This window comes from Parambassis ranga, chromosome 1 (assembly GCF_900634625.1).
Source record: "Parambassis ranga chromosome 1, fParRan2.1, whole genome shotgun sequence".
NCBI lineage: Eukaryota > Metazoa > Chordata > Actinopteri > Ambassidae > Parambassis > Parambassis ranga.
Window position 1 is genome coordinate 6,260,492 of NC_041022.1, and position 13,162 is coordinate 6,273,653.

The 13,162-nt window shown below is 41.7% G+C and overlaps 2 protein-coding genes across 4 annotated transcripts; both read left to right on the forward strand.

Moving 5' to 3' along the window:
- The first annotated feature begins 270 nt into the window (after positions 1-270).
- khsrp (KH-type splicing regulatory protein) lies at positions 271-7,192 on the forward strand. 2 transcript variants are annotated; one of them, XM_028415916.1, is made up of 19 exons: positions 271-534; positions 1,577-1,679; positions 1,760-1,813; positions 1,899-1,935; positions 2,015-2,073; positions 2,169-2,240; positions 2,324-2,381; positions 3,778-3,925; positions 4,035-4,133; positions 4,224-4,346; positions 4,442-4,544; positions 4,640-4,764; positions 4,958-5,242; positions 5,342-5,372; positions 5,439-5,451; positions 5,547-5,635; positions 5,717-5,914; positions 6,034-6,230; positions 6,317-7,192. In XM_028415916.1, exons 1-19 carry the CDS (start codon positions 445-447, stop codon positions 6,323-6,325), a joined length of 1,893 nt encoding a protein of 630 aa, XP_028271717.1. In that variant the 5' UTR covers positions 271-444; the 3' UTR covers positions 6,326-7,192. The 2 variants fall into 2 exon arrangements, with proteins under 2 accessions (XP_028271717.1, XP_028271710.1); XM_028415909.1 differs by having other exon boundaries at positions 272-534; positions 5,342-5,451.
- Positions 7,193-7,469: 277 nt separating this feature from the next.
- dcaf15 (DDB1 and CUL4 associated factor 15) lies at positions 7,470-12,834 on the forward strand. 2 transcript variants are annotated; one of them, XM_028417366.1, is made up of 13 exons: positions 7,470-7,582; positions 8,114-8,211; positions 8,742-8,880; positions 8,985-9,091; positions 9,173-9,318; positions 9,392-9,553; positions 9,636-10,235; positions 10,534-10,625; positions 10,989-11,111; positions 11,449-11,531; positions 11,615-11,719; positions 11,805-11,920; positions 12,072-12,834. In XM_028417366.1, the coding sequence occupies exons 1-13, from the start codon at positions 7,487-7,489 to the stop codon at positions 12,125-12,127; spliced, it is 1,923 nt and encodes a 640-aa protein (XP_028273167.1). In that variant the 5' UTR covers positions 7,470-7,486; the 3' UTR covers positions 12,128-12,834. The 2 variants fall into 2 exon arrangements, with proteins under 2 accessions (XP_028273167.1, XP_028273178.1); XM_028417377.1 differs by lacking the exons at positions 11,449-11,531; positions 11,615-11,719; positions 11,805-11,920; positions 12,072-12,834 and adding an exon at positions 11,226-11,400.
- The last annotated feature ends 328 nt before the right edge of the window (positions 12,835-13,162 follow it).

The window sequence follows — 13,162 nt, forward strand, 5'->3', positions numbered from 1 at the left end:
AATAGTAAAAAAATGGAATGTAATTGAGAAGTAATTACAGTCCTCCAATGAAACACAAAAATCTGTGCACTAAAAATAAAAAGTCTGAGATAAAAAACAATAAAAAGTCAATTTTATACAATATTTTACCACAAAGAAAGAAGAGTTTGTAGGCATGCCTGTGTGTGATTTACATTCCAACCGACAGGAGGCGATATTCGTGTGTTTCAACGTTAGACTTTAACCCCCAACAAAGAATGAGGAAGGAGAAGAAGAAGAAAACCAGGAGTTCAAGATGCATTGATTGGTTATTTTAAGCTGGGAACTTTGCCGGCGTGGTAGGCAGTGTCGCTTACATTAGTGTCCCCCGTACGCTGCTGGTAACCTTCCCGCTTCTGCGCAGCTCGACCCGGCCAAAGCTATTCAGCCTGCCCCCTGTGTGTGTATTCGCCCCTTGGAAGCAGCATGTCCGATTACGGCGCTCTGCCATCTAACGGAGTCGGCGCTGGGATGAAAAAGGACGCTTTCGCTGATGCAGTACAACGAGCCAGACAAGTAAGAGAGTCGTTCGGCCACAGGAGAAGACAACCGGCGAGCTAGTTAGCTGCTAGAAAACCGCTAGCTTAATTACCCGTGACGCTAGCCGTAGTTATCAAGCTAGCTAGCTATTAGCAATGGCATACTGTCTGTCTCACACGGTGAGGGACAATTTGGAATTGTTCGCGGGGCGGATGAGCAGCTGGTGTAATTCAAAATTAATTCATTATTTGTCGCTAACGAAATCCTTGAGTTGAATGAAATGGTCTTAGGCTAACTTAGCTAGGTAGCTTGTTTCCATAGTTAACGGTCGCGAAGATTCGTTATTCGCTGTGTATAAAACTTCCTTTATCAGACATTTAATGATGAAAATAATCGCGTTGTTATGATTGTGAAAATAAACATAGATGTTTATTTGTATTGATAAGTAAAGACAAATGGACGCGATCACTTTATTTGTTGACTGTTTCGACAACTTAAGTATTCAACGGAGATTTCTTGAATGGATGTAGGATTTAAACGGACGACATTGCTTATTATTAAATGTGCTGGTGTTATTTGACGGGTTCATCAAAGCTCTAAAATGTATAAACAACATTTAAGATATTTCACAGGGCATGCTCCAAATATATTTAATTCAATAATTGAACACAGAAAAAAACAACCTTATGTGATATTTGAGAAGCTGAAACTACAGAATATTTTCCTTGTTTACTAAATTAAAAAAAGATTTTAACTTGAATTAATGCTGATTGATTAATTTTCTATTGACTAATTGCTGTTGTGGTTCCATTAAGTCAGAGCATTTTCAGAATTGTTCTTGCTGTGTCCCTAATTAAAGTGTATAGTGATAAGCAGGCTTTCCACACACAGGAATACCGGGAACTGTTGTGTTATTTTAGAATTTAAATTCCCATGCCCTGAAATTAGGATGGATAGGATTGATTTAAACCTGGGTGAACCCTGAGTAATGTGCAAATGTTCAGAACTAACAGATTAAAGTTGTTCACTACATCTTTGCAGACACGTGTGCTTTAATCCAGTGTTCACACTCCTCTAGATTGCAGCTAAGATTGGTGGCGATGGTGTGCCTCCAGTGACCAACAATGGTGGAGCCGAGAGTTATCCATTCACAGCACAGAAACGATCTCTGGAAGAAGCAGGTTGGAATCAGAACTCACACACATACACTTTCTGTATTGTTTTAACACATTGTCAGACTCACTTTTTCTTTTGTTTCCAGATGAACCTGATGCCAAGAAAGTAGCATCACAGAGTGAAAGAGATTCTGCAAGATGTAAGTTAAATACACAAACGACCCTGCCACAAGCTCGTGCTCTGCTCAGTTTCCCAGTCCTGACTATGTGCTTCTTTTCTTACAGCTATTGGAGCTCAGCTGGTTGCTCTGTCCCAACAAAGGTGCGTTATTTTTTTCTTTGTGGTTATGATGGAGGTCATTAAGTATGTGATTATTTTACATCATATCATGTGTCTGTAGTGTTAGGCCATCCACAATGACAGAAGAGTACAGGGTGCCTGATGGCATGGTCGGCCTCAGTGAGTACATGCACATACCTTTCCTAAAGCATATAGATGATACCATGACATGAAACATGTGTCTTAACTGAAATGTCTTTGCTCTTGCCCTTAAGTCATCGGCCGAGGAGGTGAACAGATTAATAAAATACAACAGGATTCTGGGTGCAAGGTCCAAATTGCACATGGTGAGTACTGTGTTAATCACACATTTGTGAGTGCAATATATTGCTGCTCTTGTACTGATAAATGTTTTCTCATTAATGCGCAGACAGTGCTGGTCTTCCAGAAAGAAGTGTTTCTCTGACAGGGTCTGCAGAGGGCATTCAGTAAGTTGGTCTTGAAGTTCATAATTAAAATCAGTAACTACAACACTTTAGGGTGACAAGTTAGTTGGTTTCGGGCTATTTCCACAGGTCTGTGGTATATAATGCAGCAAGCAAAAAACAAAAGATGGTTTCTGCAAATTGCAAATCACATTAAAATGTACTTGATGTCATTTTGGGAAACATCATTTTTTTTTGTTGATTTTAACTCATTACAAATAATTGTGTGAGTCCTCTGTCATTTTACTGCCCTCTCAACAACCCTCCCTGCCATGCAGCTGTATGTGGCAGGAAGCTTCCTCCCACATGCACAGTGCAGAGCACTGACTGAGGTGAAGGAAAGAGAACCTTTTAGAAAAAAAACAAACAAGGAACCCATCATAAGTCAAGCCAGAAATGTGCATTTTGAACAGTAACCAACCCAATAGCAAAAATGGCCCACAGAGAATTATACTGGCTGAAGTAGGGGATGGCAAGATGTGAGAGAGACAGACATGATTTGGAGAGAGGGGCACTTGCGATGCTTGGCTCAACACACTGTCACTTGGCCCAACCCCACCACCTTTTAGTGGTATTCATTTGGTTTTCCTATGTGGGCCAGGCTGCCTGATTGAAAGAGCTTGGGCCCATTTGTGCTCTACAGTTCCTGCATTTGTTGTTTTTGACTTTTAAAATAATGTACAGACAGTCAACTGTGGAAAATTTCTCAGGCTTTGAGCAAACTATACAAAATATTATCCACTGTTGGTATAGAATGGGTGAAAGTGGGAGAAAAAGTGCAGGCTCAGTTTGTGGCAGACATATGGGTCCAGGTTCTGCTGCTAAGTGAACTAGAAAGTAATAAGATCGACTACAAACCTGTGGTATGCAAACCTTGTATCTGCATTTGTGAGGAATTATAATCCAGGCACAGTGCAGCACCTCTCTCTGTTTGTGTACAAATCGTAGTGTGCTAGACTGAGTAAAACCCCAACTGTGGTTCTTACTACTCAGGGCAATCATAATCATGTGATTAGATAAAGTATTGTGGGCTAATGAATTCACAGGCTCCATTCAAGACACAGAAGTGTCTTAAAATGCACTCGGACAAAAACTATGGAATGTTAGGATCTTAAGTAAAATGGTCAAGATGTTTAAGGAGTACATTCTTAGCTCAAGTAACAGAAAAGCTGCTTTATGTCTTTCTACCTATAGTTTGGGTGGATGCCAGAAAATAATAGCAGCAATGCAAGGCTTTAAGATGTGTCCTTTTCAAATGCTTGTCTAAACTTTAGATGTACAAGCTGATGGTGTAGCCTAGCTGTAATTAATGTTGTTTCTATGGCTTGTAATGGGTCCTAATATTGCAAAGCTATACTGCTGTGTATGCTGCAAGCTCTTCATCATTTTTTTTTCACAGGAGAGCCAAGGAACTTATAGAAGACATAGTGTCCAGGGGTCACGAGTCCACCAATGGTCAGTCTGGTTCCATGCAAGAGATGATCATCCCTGCAGGCAAGGCCGGCCTTATTATCGGCAAAGGAGGAGAGACCATCAAACAGTTACAGGTGAGGCAGACGGCATGATGTAAAGTGATGATAAAAATTAAGATCTATTCTGATGTCTTGTTCATGTGCCTTTTTTTTTATTCAACACATTTCTCCTGCATATTTCTAGGAGCGAGCTGGCGTTAAAATGATTCTTATTCAAGATGGGTCCCAACCCCCCAACATAGATAAACCCCTACGCATCATAGGAGACCCCTACAAAGTGCAGGTAGTCTTTGGACACAGTGAAGATTGGTGAAGTTTGCAAATGTGTTGTACTCTGTTTTAACTCCTTTGCATCTTTATGTTGACATTGAAGCAAGCAAAGGAGATGGTTAATGAGATTTTACGAGAAAGGGATCACCCTGGTTTTGGTGATAGGAACGAATACGGAACAAGGATGGGAGGAGGTGGTGGTGGCGGCGGCGGTGGCGGCATAGACGTGAGTAACGTAATAAGTAATTCAGTTCAATCTTCATGTATCAGAACAAACAAAGATGAACAACAGAGACTCATCGGCTCTTTCTTCTACTACAGATAGCTGTGCCCCGACAGTCTGTGGGTGTTGTGATTGGTCGTAATGGAGAGATGATCAAGAAGATCCAGAGTGATGCTGGAGTAAAGATACAGTTTCAACCAGGTGAACTCTCAAATCTTATACCACATCATCCTGTTTCATTATATGTCATAAAAATATTCAATAAACTCAACTGCACTTTTTGTTCTGCCTAATAGATGATGGAACGGGGCCTGACAAAATTGCTCATATTATGGGTCCCCCAGACCAGTGTCAGCATGCTGCCTCAATCATTACTGACTTGCTACAGAGCATCCGTGCCCGAGAGGAGGGTGGGCAAGGGGTAAGTTCAGAGACGGGCAGGTTGTTTGGTTTTAGTGATATTTAATTGTTAAATATTAGTAAATAATAGAAATATTTGTCATAAATCTGAAAATTTGGTTGCAGGTTGCATGGAGAGACAAGGTCACATTTTGCAGTTTACCCTAAGGGTTGATGTTTCTAACCACCAGTTATGTGGTCTGTTTCCTCCCTAGGGCCCTCCAGGAGCTGGTGGGATGCCACCTGGTGGTCGAGGGCGGGGTAGAGATTGGGGTCCTCCAGGAGGAGAGATGACCTTCTCCATTCCTGCCCATAAATGCGGGCTTGTCATTGGCAGAGGAGGAGAAAATGTCAAGTCCATCAACCAACAAACTGGTGCGTTTGTGGAGATATCTCGTGAACCTCCGCCGAATGGTGACCCAAACTTCAAACTTTTCACCATACGAGGGTCACCTCAACAGATCGATCACGCAAAGCAGCTTATAGAAGAGAAGATTGAGGTATGTGCAAGAGGAGAAAATGAATACATACTCTATTTTCTTTAATTTTTTTTCTTATAAAAATGCTTCTTGGACACAATGTATTTTTTTTTCTTTCAGGCTCCATTGTGTCCTGTGGGTGGTGGTCCTGGTCCAGGAGGCCCAGGTGGACCCATGGGTCCCTATAATCATAACCCATATAATGCAGGGCCTCCTGGTGGCGCTCCCCAGTAAGTACAACAACAACAAGCAACAAAAAAGCAAAAAATGTACTGCTTAGGAAAAAGAAGGAATTTTTGTATGTAAATGGCATGTCTCTCTGCAGTGGAGCTGTACCTGGCGGTCCCCAGTACTGTCCTCAGGGTTGGGGAAATGCTTACCAGCAGTGGCAAGCCCCAGGTCCACATGACCCAAGTGAGTGTATTTTTTATTTTCATTTCCGTTCTTTTTATTTCTGTCAATTTTTGTACTCATTCTTTTTCCTTCTCCCAATAGGTAAGGCAGCAGATCCAAATGCAGCATGGGCGGCCTACTATGCACAATACTATGGCCAGCAATCAGGGGGTGCCATGCCAGGGCAGACCCCAGGAGCTGGTGCTGCAGCAGGAGACCAGAGCCAGGCAGCACAGACTGCTGGAGGTCAGCCAGACTACACCAAGGCTTGGGAGGAGTACTATAAGAAGATGGGCATGAGTAAGAAATGGATTTGACCCGAAACTTATTGATCGTTAAAATATTGAAAGATGACTATTTCCTCCACATTTTACACCTACAAATCACTGTGTACCTAAAATGTATGTTTTTGTTTCCAGCTCAGCCAGCCGGAGGGGCATCAGCTGCTCCAGGAACAGCAGCAGCAGCAACAGCAGCAGCCACCTCAGCAGCTGCAGCTGGTGGTCAGCAGGACTACAGTGCAGCCTGGGCCGAATACTACAGACAGCAGGCTGCCTACTATGGACAAGCAGGGCAGGCTCCTGGACAGGCAGCTGCTCCACAGCAGGGACAACAGGTATGGCAAACATGAAAGTGTTATGCAACAAAATCATGTAAAAAAAAAAGCAAACATTCTAATGACCTTATTTCTTTTTTTTTTAGGCACAATAAATGTGTGGCTTGGTCTGCTGGATGGATGCGATGGATCTCTGGACTTGTTTGTTTTTTCCTTTTTTTGGCTTTAATAAGACAAGACCATGGTTTGCTCATCCACCCAGACATTTTCTATTCCAACCCTTGTGTTTGTTTTTTTTTTAAAGTAAAAATCAAAGAAAAGGGAATTTTTGCCCATGCGTTGAACAAAGCACTAAATAACTACCCTGGTTTCTGTTCAGTTTTGCTCCCCCACCCCACCTCACCGAACCCTTGTAATACATCTGACTTTTGGGTTTTCTTTTTAAAAAAAAATGTGAAATAATAAGCATCTTTGCTTGCAAGCTAGCACAACAGCATCTCAGCCCTAACTCACATTTAAGTGGTTTTCCCTTCAGTTTCCTGAGGGTAAAAAAAAAACTGTCGAGCAGTATTTTGAATATATTCAAAAATTATGTTTGTATGATAGAAAATTGCAAAGTCTTTGGTCTCTCTTTTTTTTTCTTGGTCTTGGTACTTTTTTAACTTCATTTTAAAAACATTCCTGTGTTTAAGGTGCAGGAGTATTTCTCCCTGCTGTCATGATTTATGTTTAATTTTATTCTGTGTAATTATTTTTCTTAAGGGGGCTTGTGTGTCTGTAAACAGTGAATGCTACTGAACAGAAAAAGTGTGTGCGAGTTGGCTGTTATAAGACATTAACTGTCCTACGGTTTGTAGGTTGGTTGTGTGTGCGTGTATGTTTGTATGCTTGACTGCCCTCTGTTTCATTTCTACATCTTTACTATTGAAAGGTCGGTTCTGTTATTGTATGCTGATTGTTTTTTTTTTCTTATTTTTTTACAGCTTGTTTTTAAATACTGAAATAAAAACATTCAAATTAGAGGAGAGTTGTGTATGGGGAAAGTGTTTTGCCTCATCACTGAGCCTTGTTTGAATCATTAAACACCTGATGTGTATTATTCCTGGGTATATTTCTAATGCTGGAGCTGGCAGTCATTGAAAAAACAGATGCAGTGATTTTGTGGTGGCCTCCCGCAGGATGTCACCTCTGCTGCGTCCCATCTTTGTTTTGGTTTTGATGGATTTGTCTCCCCGCAAATGAGGGCAGACTCGTGCAAGCTGTCGACCAATCGGGACAGGCCTGGCTGAGTGGGCGGGGCATCAGTTTACAGGGAGATGGCGCCCAGCTCGAAATCTGAAAAGGACGACAGCAAACAGAAACCCCAAAGAAAACACAAAGACCATGTAGTGAAGCTTCTTACGCGTGGAAAGGTTGGTAATGTGCGAAATAAACTACGAATGTCGATGTTTTGAAATAACAAGAGATTCTTTACCTAAAGGCCCCGTTGTTTTTAAGAGCTTCTGTGGCTAGCTTGTAGCTAGCGGCTAACGGGCTCGTCGGCTAACCAAAGAACGGCCAGCTGCTGGCAAGTGGCTAATTAGTGAATGCTACAAACTATGACCAACAGTGCAGTTCGTCTGCGTTTATCTTGATTTGTCAGCTTTGTTTGCTATTAGGGTTATGGACATTTTATATAACAGGACGTTATCAGCGCACCAGTCTCTAAAGCCAAATTTAAATACCTGTTAACGCCGCTTCAGCGTTAGCTTGTGCTAACCCCCAGCAGTAGGTTGTTTCTCCAAGGCAAGTGCAACACTTGTAAACAACTGAGGTACTGTATGTGTGCTTTAATATACTCATCAAGCAATACCAATACCAATGTGGAAGTCACTGGGTCCTTTCTGCTGGATTATGTACAATGTGTGTGACCAAACTACAACTGTCTCTTGTGTCTTTTGTAGCTGTCAGGACAGTTTTCTCAGCGCCTGTTCAGGAAGCTACCACCCCGAGTCTGTGTCCCATTGAAGAACATTGTTAGCGAGGAGTTCCTGAGGGCAGGGTCTGTTTGTTTTTATAGTACATGTTGTTACTAAGAACCTCATTTTACACACTGTAGGTAGAACTGATCTGCTCATTCCTGCAGCACAGTTTGCACATTGTGTGAAGTTTACTGACTGCATTTAAATTCAGTGGGATTACAGGTCATGGATCCAGCCTGAAGAGGGTTGATATTCATGGCTGGCTGCTAATGAATTTCATAAACACTGTTATTGTCATTGCATAGAAAAAAAAACACTCAACGAAAGTTGCTTGTGCACCCTCTAAAAACAACACCCACACTCACACATTGACATCCTTTACATTTTATACCTCTTTTAGTGGTTTTCCTAAATGAAGACCCTATCTTGTACATTTTCATTGTAAACTGTTATTCTAGGTATTGTTGTGGCAATATATACTGCCCTTGTTTCTGAGTAACTGCTCTTTATCTAAGTGTTATGGTAAAATTATTTAAAATGCATCTACATCAGAGTTGTTAGTGCTAGTTCCTTAGTAAGTTTAATGTGGCATTTACCCCTCTGGTTCCAGACATATATTTCTGGGCTTCACCAAATGTGGCCGCTATGTGCTGTCTTACACCAGCGACTGTGGAGAAGATGATGATTTCTCTTTCTATACCTATCATCTTTATTGGTGGGAGTTCAATCTACACAGTAGACTCAAACAGGTAAATGAGACTGTAACCTTAAATCCAATAATTATTTAATAACTGAACATTGTTGCTTCTACTGTGTTCGGAGAACTTGACTCATTTTGCCTTCTTGTCATCAGGTCCACCATGTGCGACTGTTTGCTGGAGAGGAAATCTACAGTGACTTGTATCTTACAGTGTGTGAGTGGCCAAATGACCACTCTAAAATCGTCATCTTTGGTTTCAAGTAAGAAATAATGAACGTCTGTATGGAGACATACCCACTTGTGACGTGGTAGTAATAATTCGTGACTATGTTTCTTTTCAGCACACGCACATCAAGCTCTGTACTGATGAACTTAATGATGAGTGATGAGAACAACAGGGACATTTACATCACCATAGCCTCGATGCCTCCTCCTAAACCTTGCTCCAACTGCTGTCCAGTTCCCTCTGCTTCTACCATACGCACAGGTAAATACATGCCGATCCTTAACGCTTTCTTTGTCTCCCTGTCTTATTTAGCTTTACTGTGTTCCCTCTGCAGGAAGTGGCGAGTGTCTTGAACATGGATATGTGCTGAACAGCAGGTACCAGGTTGTGTACCCCTTCCCTACTTTTCAGCCAGCTTTCCAGCTGAAGAAGGACCAGGTCATTCTGTTAAACACTAGCTATTCTCTGGTGGCCTGTGGTATCTCACTCTGCACAGGTAACAGACACACACAAACAGGAGCATCAGCATATTTCTCCTGTGTTTCTGTCTTAATTCGGTTTCTCTGGGTTCCTCACAGGTGCACAGGGTCAGTCATCACAGATCCTGTACACAAAGAGAGCAATGATGTCATGTCAGGCCTTGACGTCTTTTTCGTCAGCCGCCTCTTCTTCACTACCTCAGGGATCACCTGAAAGTCGGCAGCCACCCAGTAGGTCCGCTCCAATTCCCTCATCTCCGAGCCATTCACAAGCTGCCATGCGAGCCCGGGAATTTGCTGCTGACCTTTTTAGACGGGCCCAGGGAGGAGGAGGAGTGAAAGAAAGTGAGGGTCAGGGTCAGAGGAGGACAGCTGATGGAGGAGCAAAAGAGGCAAAGCAGACACCAGAAGACAAAGGGATTAATGCAGAAACTCAGAAGGAGGAAGATGATTGTAAAGAGTGGAGGGCAGAGGAGAGACGGACTAGTTCACCACAAGCATCAACATCAGGTGCGAGCCACAGTTTGCCACAGTGCTCAGAACAAGTAATGTCTCCTGCCTCCTCTTCTTCATCACCGTCATCCACTCCAACCCCGTCCTCATGTCAGGAAGTCGGTCCCAGTGAGCCTGGATATGTAAACTACTCACGCCTTCACTACCGTCTGCAGCAGCCAGGGGGAGCAGAGCAGAATGTAGCAGGTGAATGACAATGAATAAGATATTTTTACAGTACAATGGAGTTTCAGATTAGTGGGTTATGTTAGAGTCGGAGCAAATAAATGTAAACAACAGTTACTTTGAAATGACTGAAAATACAGAATTTTCTGTACAAGTCGGTTAGCTCCAAGGTATGGACAAGGAAGATGTGATAGAGAGATGTAAAGGTTTGTTACCTGCTCCAAATACAACATGCAGACAGATTTAGTGCACATGTTTAGATCAAGCTTAACAACTCTGATAGTGTTGACCAACAATTTGTTTTCATTTTTTTGTCTAGGTTATGAAGACGATAAAGTACAGCTGCCTTTTACAGTCACTGATCTGAAAGGACGGAATCTGCAGCTGGTCACAGGCCCATATAATGGACAGGTGTGTGTTTATGCATTAACATTTCGGAAATATGTATGGAGGTAGCAAAAGAATTTTATTTTGTCATGGAAAATAGTGCAGCGCTGCATCAGTCTGGTTTTTAAGCTCATCACAGCTCAGCTTGGTGTGATTTAATTACTTTTTGTAATTTGTGCAATAGAACAATGTCAATAAACTGATTGATTTTAATTGTCAGAACACAAAATACCGTGGTGTTTGGGTCCATGGGTTCGCCCTCGGTTTCACATGTTTTGGTTGTGTGATTACCATCTGAAACATTTTAGTGTAACTGTTAAAACAATCCCTGTCAATACTGATTATATGTTTTGTGTGTGTTTCAACTAATGTTTTTTTTTCTTGCAGAGTGTGTGTGTTGAGCAACTTACCCTGGACTTTGAGTATCTTATCAATGAGGTGATCAGAAGTGATGCTGCCTGGGCCCCACAGTTCTGCTCCTTTAGCGATTATGATGTCGTGATATTAGAGGTCAGCAGACACACAAACATTTTTGCTGCTTTTCCAAACTTCTTGTATATTATATATTCTGGAAGAATGTGTTGTTTGGTCCTGGAACAGTATACATCTAAAATATTTTTTTAGACCTGCAGTCCTGAGTTCAGTACCTACATTTTCCAATTAAGTGTCAACAGGGGGGTTATGAACAGAGCCACAAGACAAAGGTGACTTAAATATAGTAAAATTCACAGAAATGTCAGCCTTTGCAGTTCATCTCAGTAGAATTCTCTTTAGACAAATGAGATCAAGACAAGTAAGAACAAACATTTGGCATATTGGATGGAAACATATGTTTGTTTTGTATCAGGTGTGTCCAGAGACCAACACTGTGATGATCAACATTGGTCTGCTGTTACTGGCTTTCTCTAACGTGGATGAGGAGCACTGCAGGTACTTGTCATCGCCCCATTCTTGTATGTCTCATGTTTTATATTTTTGACTTTTTGAGTTTTTCATTGTGTTCTTGGTTTCAGGCCAAACACGTACCATTCCAACCTGCAGGTTAGCTGGGACCTGAACACAGGTGTGTGTTGCACTGTTGGTGTCGGTGACCTAACCGAAGTCAAGGGTCAGACCAGGTAAGCATTACCCTCCTATTAAATCTCTTGTTGTTGAGCTGCTGTTCAGCTGTCTTAAAAGCATCGATTTGTTTTCCGCCATCAGTGGGAGTGTGTGGAGTACTTACAGGAAGTCCTGTGTGAACACGGTGATGAAGTGGCTGGTTCCCGAGAGTAGTACCCGCTACATCAATCGCATGACTAATGAAGCACTGCACAAAGGTAAGAATGTGGATACAGAAACAAATCCCAGATTTACCTGACACACAAACCTTCCAAAATCATATATAAGAAACTTCAGTAGTTTTGATTTGTGTGCTTGTGTTGAGCCAGAGAACTGCAGATCATATCCTTTTTGTCTTCTTACCTGTAGGCTCATCTCTACAAGTGCTGGCAGATAGTGACAGATGCACCTGGATTGTTTTATGAAGAAGAAAGAGGTCCCCTAGATTACCAAGTAACTGAAACGAAAGCACACACACACAAACACAACACCGCGGCCTCACCTGCTGTGCAGCTCCTGGACTTAATCGGAGCAAAACTGCACATGTTCAGAGACGTTGACATTAAAACGTGTCAAATCACACAGCTCTGGATGAAATACTGTAAAGATGGTTTTAATAGTCTCTTTTGGTAATTGTGTACTGTATTGTTGCAACCACCAAAACCAAGACCTGGACTGAACAGAGATTTTGTTTATACTTTTTTGTTTTTTGTTTTTATACATAAAGGCATACTGCTATCGTAATGTGTCTGTAATGAACGTATGCAATATCTGTACCTGTATCACAAGGTTGATTTCAACAAGTGTCTAAAGTGTGTGTGTGTATGGAGATCCGTGCGTGCATATTTGACGTGTATAAATGTAATTCATTTTGGATTTGAACAAGTTGTTTCTCTTTCGGTCTGGACCAGTTCAATCAACCGGTGTGGATTCAGAGGGCTGCAGTATTTAAGTATGGAACAGAGTGAACTGCCTCACTTTACTCTTTTTGTAAAGTTGTTAGTGAAAGTCGGGAGTGAAGGCTATGGAGTCAGCTGTCGAGTTGGATACCATTTGTGCTGTATGTTTACTAGCATGGATGCAAGACTGTGTTCTACAGGGATATTTTGTTAAAATAAAATGTTCAAAAGGCTTTTGAGTCTGCTGTTTTTAGAACTGGACAAATCTTAAGACCCAAACAAAGGAAATCTTTTGAGGGATTGAGAAGCTGTCACTGGAGTAGTAGTTTAGAGTGTGATTTTTCATGTTTGTACATTATAGGTGTACATTTGAGGCCATTTTACTACATGTGCAGCCCTGGAAAACTGCATTGGATAGTTTGCCACATACAACTATCAGGAGGTTAAAAAATACTTGGCAGGTAATTGGATGTCACAGACAAACTTTAACCAATCAGAACGCCACACTTAAACGCACCCATAAGTGATGATGGTTCCATAACAAACATTGATTAGTCTAAT

Bases quoted from the DNA above. Each gene is read 5' to 3' on its own strand.
- khsrp (XM_028415909.1), top strand. From the start codon at position 445: ATGTCCGATTACGGCGCTCTGCCATCTAACGGAGTCGGCGCTGGGATG. The intron at 1,936-2,014 runs GTGCGTTATTTT...ATGTGTCTGTAG, and splicing joins GTTGCTCTGTCCCAACAAAG to TGTTAGGCCATCCACAATGA. The intron at 2,382-3,777 runs GTAAGTTGGTCT...TTTTTTTCACAG, and splicing joins GGGTCTGCAGAGGGCATTCA to GAGAGCCAAGGAACTTATAG.
- dcaf15 (XM_028417366.1), top strand. From the start codon at position 7,487: ATGGCGCCCAGCTCGAAATCTGAAAAGGACGACAGCAAACAGAAACCC. The intron at 7,583-8,113 runs GTTGGTAATGTG...TGTCTTTTGTAG, and splicing joins AGCTTCTTACGCGTGGAAAG to CTGTCAGGACAGTTTTCTCA. The intron at 11,532-11,614 runs GTACTTGTCATC...TCTTGGTTTCAG, and splicing joins GTGGATGAGGAGCACTGCAG to GCCAAACACGTACCATTCCA.